The following is a 15,886-nucleotide window of genomic DNA, read 5'->3' on the forward strand; positions in this document are numbered from 1 at the left end:
GAGGACATTCAGCCCAAGCAGAGCGGGTCAGCAATTACTTCCCAGGCAAACAGTCGGACAGGTCCAGGGTAAGTAACGGAACGATTAGAATTCACTTCCACGACCAACATTGTCCTTTGTTGATGTTGTGAATTTATAGATTCCAATGATTGATACCTTTGAAAGATTTCTACTGATTATTGAGATCTGGTTGTGGGGCTCAATCTTGTCGTACAGAACGTCTTTCTAGTTCAAGGGATGGGGGGTTTGCAGAAATGCGAATTTTAAGATGATCCGATGTGGTGAAAGTCCTTCATTGTTTCTCTTGCTTAAAGCCTTGTGGCTCTTTGCAGAGCACCTATCATCCCACACTGAATCCAATTAGTTTGTGAAGACATTGTATAAAAGCAATTCTGATCTCTCGAGAGCTGTCGGACAAGAGGTGAGGTCTCATTAACTCCTTTCTCTTTCAGAGCTTGAGAGAAGAAGCTGGTGAAATATCTGGAGTGGACAATGATCAGGAAAGCTTATTTCCTCCTGTCACTTCTCCAAGGTAATATCATCTTCAGCTCAGACAGATTTATGATTAATAGTCTGTGAAAGATCATTTTTATTGTGCTGATTGGGAAGCAATTCAGCAGTGACCCAGTGTACAAACCCACACCAAGTCACATTTACCCACTACCCCTGTGCTCACTGATATACACTGACTCCCTGCCTGACAGCAGAGTTAAGCAGAGCAGGAGGAGGATATCGAGATAGGGAGTGGAGAGGGGAGATGGAAGGTTCGGAAATTGCGGATGAGAATCTTAAAATCAAGGTGTTGCTGGGAGCCAATGTATCTCAGAGAGTGACGGGATGATGGTTTGATGAGAGGAACAGGGGTAAAAACTGGGAGAAAAATTCTATCCCAATGTGAGGACGCCAATGGCAAAGGCCTGAAATGTGTGCCTTTCGCGAATTTTAGTCAGAATTTTCCATGACGACAATACAGCAGCTCCTCGAATAGACACCACACCTCCTGTCCATTCTCACCATTTTTCGGAACATTGATAAGGGTGCAAGATAACTGAAAAAGAGAAGGAAGGCAGTGCAGTCAGTGTGTAAAGATGTGAAACATTTTGAGTTCTCATGATTGCCTCTGAGCTGCTGTAAAGTTTAAATTTCACACAATCTCTGAGCTTTGCACGTAGTGTGAGGGAGGCAATTAACTCACTGTCTGAAAAGACGCTGGAAGCAGATTCAACAGGAACTGTCCAAAGGGGCAATTGGATCAATACTTGAAAGGGATATTTACAGGGCTATGGGGGAAAGAGCAAGGAGTAGAGTGGGACAAATTGGACAGGTCCTTCAAGGAGCCAACACAGTCAAGATGGTTGAATGGCCTCGTTCTCTCCTGGATCATTCTTCAATCTGATGATTTAAGACCCATATCTGCAAGTTCTCAGATTGCTGCTGAAGCCATGGGTGTTTCAGTAGAACGGAGAGAGAGAGATTACTGGTGTCACGTTCATCTTTAGTTTCCATTACGTGAGTGTATAGAGCCAATGAAGCAATCAATCTCTCAGGTAGAGACGTAAACTGCTGGTGCACCAAGATCTTGTAATGGTGATCTTGTCTGGAAGTTTATTTAATTGCTTGCAATGATCTGTGGGATTCTCATTCTGGATATTCTTCCTGGTTTCATTCGGAATCTAATCTGCAGTGCTCCAGTGATTGAGGAATTGGGAAGAAACAGCTTAGTCCTCGGATATACCTCACCATTCCACCTTTGTGTGGCACGACTGCATAGAAACCTTATTCTGGACAAATCCTTCTGTGAACTTGTCCCAGCTGTAAACTTGGCAATACCATACCTGCATTTTCTTGTGCACATTTGTCATCTTCTCTTGCAGTTTTAAATGTTGTTGTCTAGTTTCTGAGAGAGTAGAATGGGTAAGATTGGGTAAATTTATACACTCTGGTCAAATATGAGCTCTGCTCGTGATGGAATAGTTGCACTTAAAGGTGTCAGTCTCAGAAAGAACTTTGCAATGTGCAGATCTTGCTTGGCCTGTCTACATTTGAGGAGTAAGGGTTTCACTCCGCAGATCACTCATTTCAGATCTAGAGTAATGAGAAGTAGTGTGATCAATATGTCACTTGTCACTCAAATCCTAAATTGGCTTACTAGTAATTTTCAGACCATTATCCACTATGATCTCTCTGGGCACATCAAATAAACTGAAAATAACATGTAGAGTGTGTGTGACAGGTGTGTTTGGTGTGTTGTGCAATTGTTGAATAATGGGGTATTTGGTAAAGTAGTTGTTGGAGATGATTAAATCAGTATCACGGACATAGGAAGGATGACCTGCAATTTTGAACAAAGGATGGGTAGGAACTTCATGTAAATTCAGTGGCTTCTTGTGGTGACTTGGCAGATGCTCTGACATAGTTCATACTTCTTGATGATGACTCAATGTCATTTTACTTCCCCAGCCAATGGATTGCCTCTCTTGTGAGTCTTCTCATTCAATCCATGGCCACATTCGAGTGACCAAGTTGCTGAAAAGTATCAGGTCACAAAGGTTCCAGTATGATTGGCTGGCCTGCCTTCAAAAATGATTCTGGGAGATGCTGAACTCATCCCAGTGAGGCCATCTTGGACCTGCTGACCTGAATCAAGCAATTTTTCACTGATATGTGGTGATTTTCCCCCAAAAAATTCTAAGTTCCGAATTCACATGAAAACTGGAGTAAATCACATTGGTTTACTTAGCATGATTTTCAGAATGAATCTCCCTTGGACTGTGCGTCCGAGAGAAGATTTCCCGTGCAGTCAGCAGCTATGATTTCCACACTCTCCAACACTGCCACTCTGTTATGGACAGACCAAAATACCGAGAGTGGTCTCATTGACACGTAGTGTGATGTAAGGCTGCTCACCATGTTGTAGCTGTACTGAATCTTCCTGCCAGAATGTTTGACCACTGCTGAAGATCATGTTGTGCTTTTAGAATGATAAAAAGGTGCCAAGAATTCAAAAGGGATTTTGTAACTGTGTTGTGGATTCATTTATTTAGGGTGGCACAGTGGCGAGCACTGCTGCCACTCAGTGCCAAGGACCCGGGTTCAATTCCGGCCTCAGGTCACTGCCTGTTGGAGTTTGCACGTTCTCCCCATGTCTGCATGGGTTTCCTCTCACAACCCAAAGATGTGTGTGTTAAGCTGATTGGCCATGCTAAATTGCTCTTGAGTGTCAGGGTAGTAAACAAAGGTCACGGGAATAGGCCCTGGGTGGGTTCAGATTCGGTGGGTCAAATAGCCTCTTTCTGTGCTGTAGGGATTTTATGATTCAGACAAGACACACGAGGATAGATCTCCTTCTTCTTTGGTGATCACTCGCGAAAGAGTATGATTGTCTCACTCAGAAAGTCTGTGTTATTAGACACGGGTTCTGTGCAGCCTTGCGTGGCCAACATGCCTATTCCAGAGCTGCATCTTTGACCTCACACTCGGCAGGTGTTTCTGGGAGGTGGGTTTGGTCCTTGGACTCGAGATCGTTGGCATTCCTTTCTCAGACTTCTTCTCCAGATCTCCGCTTGGCATCGGGTGTCCTTGAGGAATTGTGACACTCCAATCAGGAGGTTCCTCCAAATGAGTCTCTTCTCAGCAAGGGTCTCTCGGGTGTTGATGTCCACGCTGCATTTCTTGAGGTAACCCTTCAGAATGTCTTTGAAGTGCTTTCTTTGTCCTTCTCTTGTTCCGAGCCTTCCTTAAGCTGGGTGAAGAAGATTTGATTTGGCCTTATGGACTCGAACACCCGAAGTACATGACCGGCCCAGCAGAGTTGGTTTGGGATGTTTATGGTCTCAACGATGGTTCTCTTGGCCCCTTCAAGGTTGCTGATGTTGGTAAAACTGTACTCCCTGATGATGCGGAGAAGCTGTCTCAGACAGCACTGATGGTATCCTCCAGGGTCTTGAGGGGGCATCTGTTTGTTATCCAAGTTTCTGAGCCATACAGAAGAGTTGGGAGGATGACTGTCTTGTACGCAAGGATCTTTGTATCAGCACAAATGTAGCAGTGGTCGAAGACTATTGTCCTTAGGTGCCCAAAGGCAGTACTCGTAGATTGTCTGCGATGTTGGACCTCTGCTCCAATGTCAGCCTTCAATTGCAAGGGGCTCCCCAGTTATGGGAAATGTTCCACGTTTGGGAAGGATTCTCCATTCATCCTGAGGGAGGATGGTCTTGCCCTGGATTTATTGGCAAAAGACTGAAATCTTCCTCAGCTTGAGACCAATTCTTCGGTATGCTTTCACAGAGGTGTCAAGTGTGGCTTGGAGATTCTGTTCTGAGAAAGCAGAGATGGCAATGTTACCTGCATACTGAAGTTCCACCAGCAATGTCAGTGTCATTCTCCTCTTGGATTTCAACCAGTTGAGTTGAAAGGTTTGCTGTCCATCCTGTAGATGATGTCCATTCCACTGGGAAGTTGGTTCTGGACAAGCTGAATGAGAGTGCCGATGAAGATGGTGAAATAGACGGGGGTGTGATGACACATCCTACTTGATTGCAGGCCTGACCTTGAAGGCTTCTGTCTTATTTTGCAGGTGAGGACTGTCACCGACTTCTTGTTGTGGAAGAGTCAGAGGATGTTGACAAATTTTTCTGGACTGCTAGCCTTTGACAGGCTCATTCAGCCCTTACCAAAAAGCTTTGGTCAGTTTAATGAAGGTCATGTAGAGTGATTGATGTTGCTCCTGGCATTTCTGTTAAATCTGTCAAGCAGTGAAAATCGTGTCCACTATTCCAAGGTTCCAGAAGCCACAATGGCATTCTGGAAGCTTTACTTCAGAGACTGGGAAAAGGTAGAGAGAATTCAGGCAATGATCTTCCTGGTGATGTAGAGCAGGGAGATTTTCAGTCATTCCCACAGTCCTCTTTGTCTCCTTTCTAGAAGATGGCGGATGACGACATGTCTGAGGTCAGAAGAGGTGTACATGGATAGAAAGCTTGAAGACACTAGCAGCAGAGCTGTGTGTGCTGCGTTCTGCTCAGAGTGAAACTGAGACTAGATCACATGACACACTTTCCCTTAAGTGATGTCATGCTGCGATCTGTTAAACACAAATTACAATAAGAACCGCAGTCTGAGACAATGAGGATCCAGGAGGTGAGGTAATTAGTGATTCATGACAGTGATAACGGTGGGAGTTCTGAGGGCTCCTAATCCATTGTTCGGCCAGTATACATCTGAATTGGTGCATCTTGCAGACTGTGTGTTGGGTGGGAGACTGGCTTCATTAAATAGGGAGCTGAGGACCATGAGCCAATGTAGAATGAACTTGTCCACTCCTGTGTCCAGGATTCTCTTCCATCCACTGTGTAACCCTGGGGAGTTCCTTGTGTGTTCTGTGGATGGTCTACAGTGCAGCCACTGTGCACCAGTGGCGGGGGGAATGGATTATCGAATCTAAAGAATTTACAAATCATCCAGTATTAAATGTTGATATTTCTCTCCCAAGTTGGATTATCACGAGACTGGAAAGCGAAGACTCAACGAAAGGTGACTGCGTTGAAGTGTTCGTTTGTACAAATTCCGTGTCGTTACATGTATCCATCGCATTTGACAAACCAACCACGAGTTGGAATCTGGTATTACAACGAGACGGAAATTGCCTTTCACTCCGAGGACCGCAATGCGACATCATCACAGTTCTACCATCGGACCCGGCTGTCTGGAAATCTGTATGATGGAAACTGTTCCCTGATTATAAACAACATTACATGGCGAGATGCAGGAAGATATTATTTCAGAGTAGAATTTGCTGGCAGCGATAAATTCCGTTACAAACCAGATACCCAGCTTCATGTTTCTGGTAAGTGATGTATTAAAATCAACAATTCACATTCAACACTCAATGGAAAACAACATAACCAAGTGTTTGATTTGCTTGTTTTGTGGCTGTGTCAAACTGCGTTACTATTTTTAAGAATTTGTCTATTTCTACTCGGAAATCTATTAAGTTACTGTGTTTGATTGAATCAACATCAGAACTTTAACAGAAACCTTGCCGAGGAGTAATGACACTTTCCCCCTTATTGAAGCCTTGCCTCTTGACTGCCAGACTTCTCCAATGCCCCCAACTCCAAAACGATCTCCACCCCCTCCACCCTATCCCTGACCTCACATCTTTCTCCAGTTTCTCCCTCATGTCCTCCATGACAGCCACATCTTATTCCCTCGACCCTATTCCCAGTAAACTGCTGACCACACAACCTCCCCTCCTGGTCTCCATGTCAATTGATATGATTAACGGTTCTCTATCTTCATGTGTCATCCCTCCCTCCTTCAAATCTGCCATCATCATCCCTCTCCTCCAAGAAATAGTCCATGACCCCACCATCCTTATAAACTGCAGTCCCATCTCCAACCTCTCCTCTACAAAATCTGTGAATTTATCTCCAGAACCCGCTCCACTCTTTCTTGGATTCCATGTTTGAATCCCTTCAATCAGATTACTGCCGCAGCCACAGGACTGAAACAGCTCTCATCAAAGTCACTGATGACATCCTGAGTGTCTGTGACAAAGTGAATCTTTCCCCCTGCCTTTTCATCGACGGGGTCTGCAGCCTTTGACATGGTTCACCACATCACCCTCCACCAATGCTCTACAATGTTGTCCAGCTGGGTAGGACCGCTCTCACCTGGTTCCATTTCGATCCGTCTAACCATAACCAGAGAATCACTTAGAATGGCTTTGAAATATCATTTTTCACATCACACTGACCACACCCTGCTCTACCTCACTCCCACCTCTCTTGATTCCTCCGCACTTGTTAAATTATCAAACTTGTTATAAGAACATAAGAACATAAGAAATAGGAGCAGGAGTAGGCCATCTAGCCCTTCGAGCCGGCCCCGCCATTCAATAAGATCATGGCTGATCTATCGTGTCTCAGTTCCACATTCCCGCCCTCTCCCCATAACCCTTAATCCCCTTGCCTATCAAAAACCTATCAACCCGCGTCTTAAAAATATTTAGCGAGGCAGCCTCCACCACTTCAATGGGCAGAGAATTCCAGAGATTCACCACCCTTTGAGTGAAGAAGTTCCTCCTCAACTCCGTTCTAAACCACCCCCCCCCCTTTATCTTGAGGCTGTGCCCTCTAGTCCTACTGTCCTTTCTGAGCGGGAAGAGCCTCTCCACCTCTATCCTGTCCATCCCATTCATCATCTTATATGTCTTAATGAGATCTCCCCTCATTCTAAACTCCAACGAGTACAAGGCTAGTTTATTCAGCCTCTCCTCATAGTTCAACCCCCTCAACTCCGGTATCAGCCTAGTAAACCTCCTCTGCACTCCCTCCAAGACCAAAATATCCTTGCGTAAGTGCGGCAACCAAAACTGCACACAGTACTCCAGCTGCGGCCTCACCAGTGCCCTATACAGCTGCAGCAAGACCTCCCTACTTTTATATTCAATCCCCCTTGCTATGAAGGCCAGCATCCCATTCGCCTTCCTGACCACTTGCTGCACCTGCAGGCTGGGTTTTTTGTGACTCATGCACAAGGACCCCGAGGTCCCTCTGCGCCGTCGCATGCTGCAGTTTTTCGCCATGTAAGTAATAGTCCTTCCTACCATTATTCCTACTGAAGTGGACAACCTCACATTTGCCAACATTAAATTCCATTTGCCAGTTCCTGGCCCATTCGCCCAGCCTATCTAGATCCTTCTGCAGACTCTCCACACCCTCCGCACAATTTGCCGTTCCACCAATCTTGGTGTCATCAGCAAATCTCGACACCACCTCCAGATCATCTACATAAATGGTAAATAGCTGAGGCCCCAGCACCGACCCCTGGGGCACTCCACTAGTCACCAACCGCCAATCCGAATAGCACTCATTGACCCCCACTCCCTGCCTCTTATTTGACAGCCAATCCTCTATCCACGCTAACACCCTACCTCCAACTCCATGCCCCCTGACCTTCTGTAATAACCTCTTGTGAGGCACCTTGTCAAACGCCTTCTGAAAATCAAGAAACACCACATCCACCGGCTCTCCTCTATCCACCGCCCTTGACACATCCTCATAGAACTCCAATAAATTCGTCAGACACGACTTCCCCTTAACGAAACCGTGCTGCGTCTGCTCTATCAAACAATTCTCCTCAAGATGTCTCGCTATTTTCTCCTTGGTCACGGATTCTAACATTTTACCTACAACAGGTGTTAAACTAACCGGCCTATAATTCCCTGCCTTTTGCCTGCCACCCTTCTTAAACAACGGCGTAACATTAGCCGTTTTCCAATCTTCTGGCACTTCCCTGGAATCCAGCGACGTTTGGAAAATAATCACCAAGGCATCCACTGTCACCTCCGCCATTTCTTTCAGAACCCTTGGATGCATTCCATCCGGTCCTGGGGACTAGTCCACAATCAGTCCCTCCAGTCTGTCGAGCACCGCCTCTCTAGTAACAATAATGTCATTCAGGCCCTCCAGTCCTACCATCTTTCCATCGCTAACACCCGGCAAATTATTCACGTCCTCCTCCGTGAAGACCGAAACAAAAAAGTTATTCAAGGCCCCAGCCATTTCCCCATCCCCTACCACTAAGTCCCCCTTCTCATCCTCTAAGGGTCCAACGTTCACCCTAGCCAGTGTCTTCCTTTTTATATATTTATAAAAACTCTTGCTATCCTTTTTTATATTAAGCGCTAGCCCAGCTTCATAGTTTATCCTACCCTTCTTTATCAACTTCTTTGTCATTCTTTGTTGACATTTAAACCTCTCCCAATCCTCTTCTCGCCCACTACTCTTAGCTACTCTAAACGCATCCGCTTTTAATTTAACACTTTCCTTTACCTCCTTCGTTATCCACGGCTGATTATCTCTCCTCCTACGATCCTTTTTAACCATCGGAATAAATTTCCGCTGAGCACCAAGAAAGATCTCCTTAAAGATCCTCCACTGTTCCTCAGCAGACCTACCTTCCAACGTGCTCCCCCAATCAACATTCGCCAATTCCTCTCTCATCCTACCGTACTCCCCTCTGTTCAAACAAAGGACACATGTCCGGGAACCCACTTTCTCCTCCTCCATCTGCATCAGAAACTCCACCGTACAATGATCACTCTTCCCAAGAGGATCCTTCACCACAAGGTCCCTAATTCTACCCGCCTCATTACATAACACCAGATCCAAGATAGCTCGCTCCCTCGTCGGCTCCAACACACACTGTTCAAGGAAACTATCCCGGCAGCATTCCAAGAACTCCTCCTCAAGCCCACCGCATCCAACATGGGTCGACCAATCAATATGTAGATTGAAATCCCCCATAATTATCGCCGTTCCATTCCTGCACGCTGCATTTTTTTGCACGTTAACAGCCCGCCCCACCTCCAGATCATTATTTGGGGGCCTATAGACGACACCCACCAGCGTCTTCCTCCCTTTGCTGTTCCTAATCTCCACCCACAACGATTCCACTTTCTGCTCTTTGGTTCCTATATCATCCCTTACTACCACCCTGATGCTATCCTTAATCAGCAGAGCTACGCCCCCCCCTTTTTCCTCCTGCTTATCCTTCCTAAACACTTGATACCCCTGGACATTCAGCTCCCAGTCCCTGTCACCTTGCAGCCACATCTCTGTAATGGCCACCAGATCATATCCATTTGTGCTGATCTGCGCCACCAACTCATCCACTTTATTCCGAATGCTTCGTGCATTCAGATAAAGTGCCTTCATCCCAGCCTTCACCTGGACCCTATTTGCCAGAACGCCACCAACCATACTCACGCCCCCTACTCCCTTTATTATTGGGACATCCTCGGCCTCTTCCCTTACCTGTACCCTCTCCTTTACTTTAGACCCCGTAATGTCACCTACCCTTGCACCCTCCCCCCCCAATTAGTTTAAAGCCCTATCTACAGTCCTATCTACACGATTCTGGTCCCAGCCCGGTTCAGACCAACCCCATCCCACCTGAACAGGTCCCACCTACCCCAATACTGGTGCCAATGCCCCATAAATTCAAACCCATTCCTCCCACACCAATCCCTGAGCCACCCATTCACTTCCTTAATCTTATCAACCTTACGCCCGTCTGCACTCAGTTCAGGCAGTAGTCCAGGGATAACCACCTTGTCAGTTCTACTTTTTAATTCCATCCCCAGCTTTTCATACTCCCTCCCCAGATCCTCAGTTCACATTTTGCCTACGTCGTTGGCACCCACATGTACCACAACGACCGGATTCTCACCCTCCCACTCCAGGTTCCTCTGCAGCCCAGATGTAACATCCTGGACCTGAGCACCAGGCAGACAACACACCCTTCTGTGCACTTTGTCATTGTGACAAAGGACAGTGTCAATACCCTTAACCACACTATCCCCAATTACTACTACGTTCCTTTTCACCTTCTCTTTGTCTATGTCCTGTGTCTGCATCACTGTACCGTGCGCAGTTTGCTCACCAACCTCACAGCCCTCGTTCTTGTCCACATTGGAAGCAAGAACCTCAAACCTGTTATGCAGATTGAAAGGCTGAGGCATTCGGTCCCCACCCTCCCTCCTTCGGTCCCCACCCTCCTTCCTCTTCTCAGCAGCCCCCTCCTGTTCCTGACTCTTAGAGTTAGCCAGTCTAGGGGGGGGTGGATGTCTCTTGCACCCCATTGTCAATGGCACCCTCTCTCCCCTTGATGAGCCTCAGTGTCCGTAGCTCAGAGGCCAGCTCATCTACCTTGAGCTGGAGCTCCTCCAGCAACCAGCACTTACTGCAGACATGGTCACTGCGAAGGACCCTGGGGTCCACCAGCTCCCACATCATACAGAAACAGCACATCACATGCCCCTCCATTAGTCCCTGTAGTAATATTGAACAATTTCAACGCAAACTTACCTGGCCCTTTTCTCCAAAGCCCTTTGTTCCTAAGCCCTAATAGCTCACTCTGCTTCCCTCTCACTCTGCTTCCCTCTCACTCCGCTGCCCGCTGTCTCCACCAGGCCTCCTTTGAAACCTGGCGCTGTTTAAAAGCCTGCTTCCCCACAAATCCCTGCTATCCACTCCCTTTGAATTCTTAAAGCGGTAAACACAAAAAGCCCGCAAAAATGCTTTTAAATGATTTAAACAGTTCTACGAGGTAAGTTCTTACTCCACACTAAAAAGCCCACAAAAATGCTTTTAACTCATTTAAACAGGTTTTAAACAGGTAATTTCTTACCTGAGTCTCTGCTCCTTCACTCGCCTGCTCCAGCAAACAATGGAAGCAAACTGAGCAGACTTCCCTACTTTTATACTCCATCCCCTCTGCAGTAATAACCAAGGAGGCAATTCTCTCAAATAAATCTGAAGTGTCGAATTTGCAGGAAAACTGGAGGAATTCACACTGATTTATTTCAGTGGGAGTTCACAGTAGAATCTCCCACACTCCGTTCAATGCAGAGACACTGGTGTGATTATCATTAGTTTTCACAGGGCAGAGCCTCTTCACGCTGGAGAGGCTGTAATAAGCGGGCCTCTGTGCATGCACAGTGGACCCGCACTGTCAGCCTGTAGTTTGATCGCTGGCTGGCCTGGGACACCCAAAGTGCTGCTCCCCCCTCAAACCCTCCCTCACAGCAAGATCACAGCCCAGCATCCATTCACGGGCCAGCCCCGAACCACCCTCCGCCCAAACCCCCTTGCCCAACCCACCCTGATCGCTAGCCTGCCTCCAACCCCACTGATCTCTATACAGAATGGCAGTGGGAACCCCCAGCACTGCACCCCCCCCACCCCACCACCTTCCCCCCCCCCCCACCAATCGCCCTCTATGCCCCATCTCTAGGCCCCACCCTCTTGTCATTGCCCCATGCCCGATGGGTGATGCAAAGGCGCTTCTTTGACATGGGCACTTTACCTCTTGTGCAGTGCCAGGGGCATAGGCTGGCAATCCCAAGATGCCTATCCCAGAGAGCACCACCCCCTCTGTCACTGAACCCTCTGGGGGACCCCAACTGCCCTCCCTTCATTCCAGCATGGTCAAGCCACTAGCCCTCCAAACGTGGAGAGCCACCCTCATCCTCGCTGGAGTGAAACATTCTGGCTGGGTGGGAGATAATAGCAGACCTGGGGAATTCAGTCCCGGGCCCACTGACAGCATTTCAATAGTATGTAAAATACTATTTAAATGCTAGCCCCACCTCCCAGCCTAGTGGCCTGGGAGATGCAAGTGCGGTGCAAACGCTCATGGGAGCACTGTGAATCAACAGACACACGATTCTCCTGGTCGTCTGCATTAAAACATTAGTGCAGTGGGATGGGAGAATCGAGGCCCAACGTTTATCTTCCTATTCACTTATTGTGACTTTCTATGATTCATGGACAATGACACCCAGACCCCTCGATATCACATCCTGTAGCTTCTCTCCATTTAAATAATATTCTGTTTTCTATTCATCGTGCCAAAGTATTGCAGTTCTCCTCAGCATTGACTGTTCCTCCAATTCAGTCCCATCTGTAAATTATAAATAAGAGGGTCTACAAATCATTCAGTGTTAAATATTGATATTTCTCTCCCCAGCTACACAGTCACAAGAGTGGAAATGCTCCACTCCAGAACAGGTGACAGCACAGGAAGGTTTGTGTGTACAGATTCCATGTCATTACACTTATCCATCGTGTCTGGGAGACCAGCCACGAGGTGGAACCTGGTTTACTCAGAAAAAGTCTATCGTCTTTCACTCCAAGAGGCCCAATCGCGCACTGGAACAGTTCCGCCATCGGACCCGGCTGTCTGGAAACCTGCGAGATGGCAACTGTTCTCTGATTATAAACAACGTCAGACGGGAAGATGCAGGATCTTATTATTTTAGAATTGAATTTGACAATGGTCCCAGTTATAATTATCACGCTGTAACCCGGCTTCATGTTTCTGGTAAGTGCTGTGTTATAATTATTCAATAATTCACATTGAGCACTCAGTGGGAAATAACACAAGCTGTGATGTTTACAAATTGTTTTCAAACTCAAACTTATAGTTTGTTCCAAGTCACAATTTAAAGGGAACAAACTGTACTCATGAATACTGATTTAACACAAGCACAGATTGAAAATGATGACTGACAAATTAAACTGGTTATAGAGTGAACAGGGTGGGAAAGAAGAGAATACAAACTAATAACCTGGAGATTGTAGTGTAACATTAACAGATTGAAGAAATCAAATAAAATAAATGAAAATGGGGTGAAGGTGGAGGGGAGAGTTCATGGTCTGGAGCTGTTGATCTCAATGTCCAGTACCAGAGGCTGTAAAGTGCCCAATCAGAAGGTGAGGTGCTGTTCTTCCTATTTGTGTGGGGCTTCACTGGAACATTGCAAAAGATGTGGAGATGCTGGCGTTGGACTGGGGTAAGCACAGTAAGAAGTCTCACAAAATCAGGTTAAAGTCCAACAGGTTTATTTGGCACTAACGTTCGGAGTCTTGGGATCCTTCATCAGGTGAACGAGGATTTGTGTTCACAGACGGGTCATATACAGACACAAACACAATTTACAAGATAATGATTGTAATGCGAGTCTTCACAGATAATCAAGTCTTAAAGGTACAGACAATGTGAGTGGAGAGAGGACCAAGCAGAGGTTAAAGAGATGTGTATTGTCTCCAGCTAGGACAGTTGGTGAGATTTTGCAAGCCCAGGCAAGTCACGGGGTTACAGATAGTGTGACATGAACCCAAGATCCCGGTTGAGGCCGTCCTCATGTGTGTGGAACTTGGCTATCAGTTTCTGCTCAGCAACTCTGCGCTGTCATGTGTCGTGAAGGCCGTCTTGGAGAACGCTTACCTGAAGATCAGAGGCTTAATGCCCATGACTGCTGAAGTGCTCCCGACTGGAAGGAAACGCTCTTGCCTGGTGATTGTCGAGTGGTGTTCATTTATCCGTTGTTATAGCATCTGCATGGTCTCCCCAATGTACCATGCCTCGGGACATCCTTTCCTGCAGCATATCAGGTAGACAACATTGGCCAAGTTGCAAGAATATGTACCATGTACCTGGTGGATGGTGTTTTCATATGTGATGACGGCATCTGTGTTGATGATCCAGCGCATCTTGCAGAGGTTGCTGTGGCAGGGTTATGTGGTGGCTGTTCTCCTGAAGGCTGGTAGTTTGCTGCGGACAACAGTCTGTTTGAGGTTGTGCGGTTGTTTGAAAGCAAGAAGTAGGGATGTGGGGATGGCCTTGGTGAGATTTTCATCTTCATCGATGACATGTCCAAGACTCCGGAGAAGATGTCGTTGCTTCCCTCCTCCAGGGAAGCACTGGACAACAAAGGGTGCTCTGTCCACCGTGTCCCGTGTTTGTCTTCTGAGGAGGTTGGTGCAGTTTTTTCACTGTGGATCTGAACTGTCCATTGATGAGTGAAGTGCCGTACCCAGTTCTTATGAGGGCACTTTTCAGTGTCTGTAGGTGTCTGTTGAAGAAGCCATCCCCTACGGATGAGCCCTCTGTGTAAACAGGATCTGCTCAGATGAAGGGGATAGCAACAGACACCTATAGATGTTGAAAGACGCCCTCATAAGAACAGGATATGGCGCTCGACTCATTGATCGACAGCTCAGATCCACAGCGAAAAAACCGTACCAACCTCCTCAGGAAACAAACACAGGACACGGGGGACAGAGTACCCTTCGTTGTCCAGTACTTCCCCGGAGCAGAGAAGCTATGACATCTTTTCCAGAGCCTTCAACATATCATTGATGAAGACGATCATCTCGCCAAGGCCATTCCCACACCCCGACTTCTTGCCTTCAGACAATTGCACAAACTCAAACACACCATTGTCAGCAGAAAACTAGTCATGATGTGGAGATGCCAGCATTGGGCTGGGGTAAACACAGTAAGAAGTCTGGTGTTGTCAGAAACCTGGTGTTGTCAGGCTTCTTACCGCAGCAAACTACCCAGCCTTCAGGAGAACAGTGACCACGACACCACACAACCCTGCCACCTCTGCAAGATGTGTCAGATCATCGACACGGATGCCATCATCTTATGTGAGAACATCATCCACTAGGTACACGGCACATACTCTTGTAGCTCGGCCAACGTCGTCCACCTGATACGCTGCAGGAAAGGATGTCCCAAGGCATGGTACATTGAGGAGATCATGCAGACGCTATGACAATGGATGAATGAACACCGCTCGACAATTACCAGGCAAGAGTGTTTCCTTCCAGTTGGGGAACACTTCAGCAGTCACTGGCATTCAGCCTCTGATCTTCAGGTAAGCGTCCTACAAGGTGGCCTTCACAACACACAACGTAGAATCGCTGGGCAGAAACTGATAGCCAAGTTCTGCACATGAGGACGGCCTCAACCGAGATCTCGGGTTAATTCACACTATCTGTAACCCTCACGACTTGCTTCGGCTCACAAAATCTCACTAAATGTCCTGGCTGGAGACAATACACATCTCTTTAACCAGTGCTTAACCCTCTCTCCACTCACAATGTCTGTACCTTTAAGACTTGATTACCGGTAAAGACTCGCATTCCAACCATTATTTTGTAAATTGAGCAAAGCATATGACCCGTTTGTGAATACAAGTCCTCATTCACCTGATGAAGGGGCATGAGACTCCGAAAGCTAATGCCAAATAAACCTGCTGGACTTTAAGCTGGTGTTGTGAGACTTCTTGCATTGCAAAAGACCAAGGACTGGCCAGTTTGGGACCAGTGACCATAATTCTATTGGTTTAGAGATAGTTATGGAGAATGATAGGTCTGGCCCAAAAGTTAAAATTGGGGCAAGGCCAATTTTGATGGTATCAGGCAGGAACTTTCAAAAGTTAATTGGGGGAGTCTGTGGGAAGGCAAAGAGATTTCTAATAAGTGGCACACTTTCAAAAATTTGTTAACCAGGGTTCAGGGTAAAC

At 46.8% G+C, this 15,886-nt stretch overlaps 1 protein-coding gene across 1 annotated transcript in view; it reads left to right on the plus strand.

The window, feature by feature from the left end:
- The first annotated feature begins 492 nt into the window (after positions 1-492).
- Positions 493-15,886, plus strand: part of LOC145338029 (uncharacterized) — an 85,168-nt gene continuing 69,774 nt past the window's right edge. Inside the window, exons 1-3 of the mRNA XM_080182799.1 lie at positions 493-532; positions 5,492-5,845; positions 12,538-12,891. Of these exons, the coding sequence (XP_080038925.1) occupies positions 493-532; positions 5,492-5,845; positions 12,538-12,891 (748 nt within the window). The remainder of the gene's footprint in view (positions 533-5,491; positions 5,846-12,537; positions 12,892-15,886) is intronic.

This window comes from Carcharhinus amblyrhynchos, unplaced genomic scaffold, assembly GCF_965287045.1.
Source record: "Carcharhinus amblyrhynchos unplaced genomic scaffold, sCarAmb.v2.hapA scaffold_89, whole genome shotgun sequence".
NCBI lineage: Eukaryota > Metazoa > Chordata > Chondrichthyes > Carcharhiniformes > Carcharhinidae > Carcharhinus > Carcharhinus amblyrhynchos.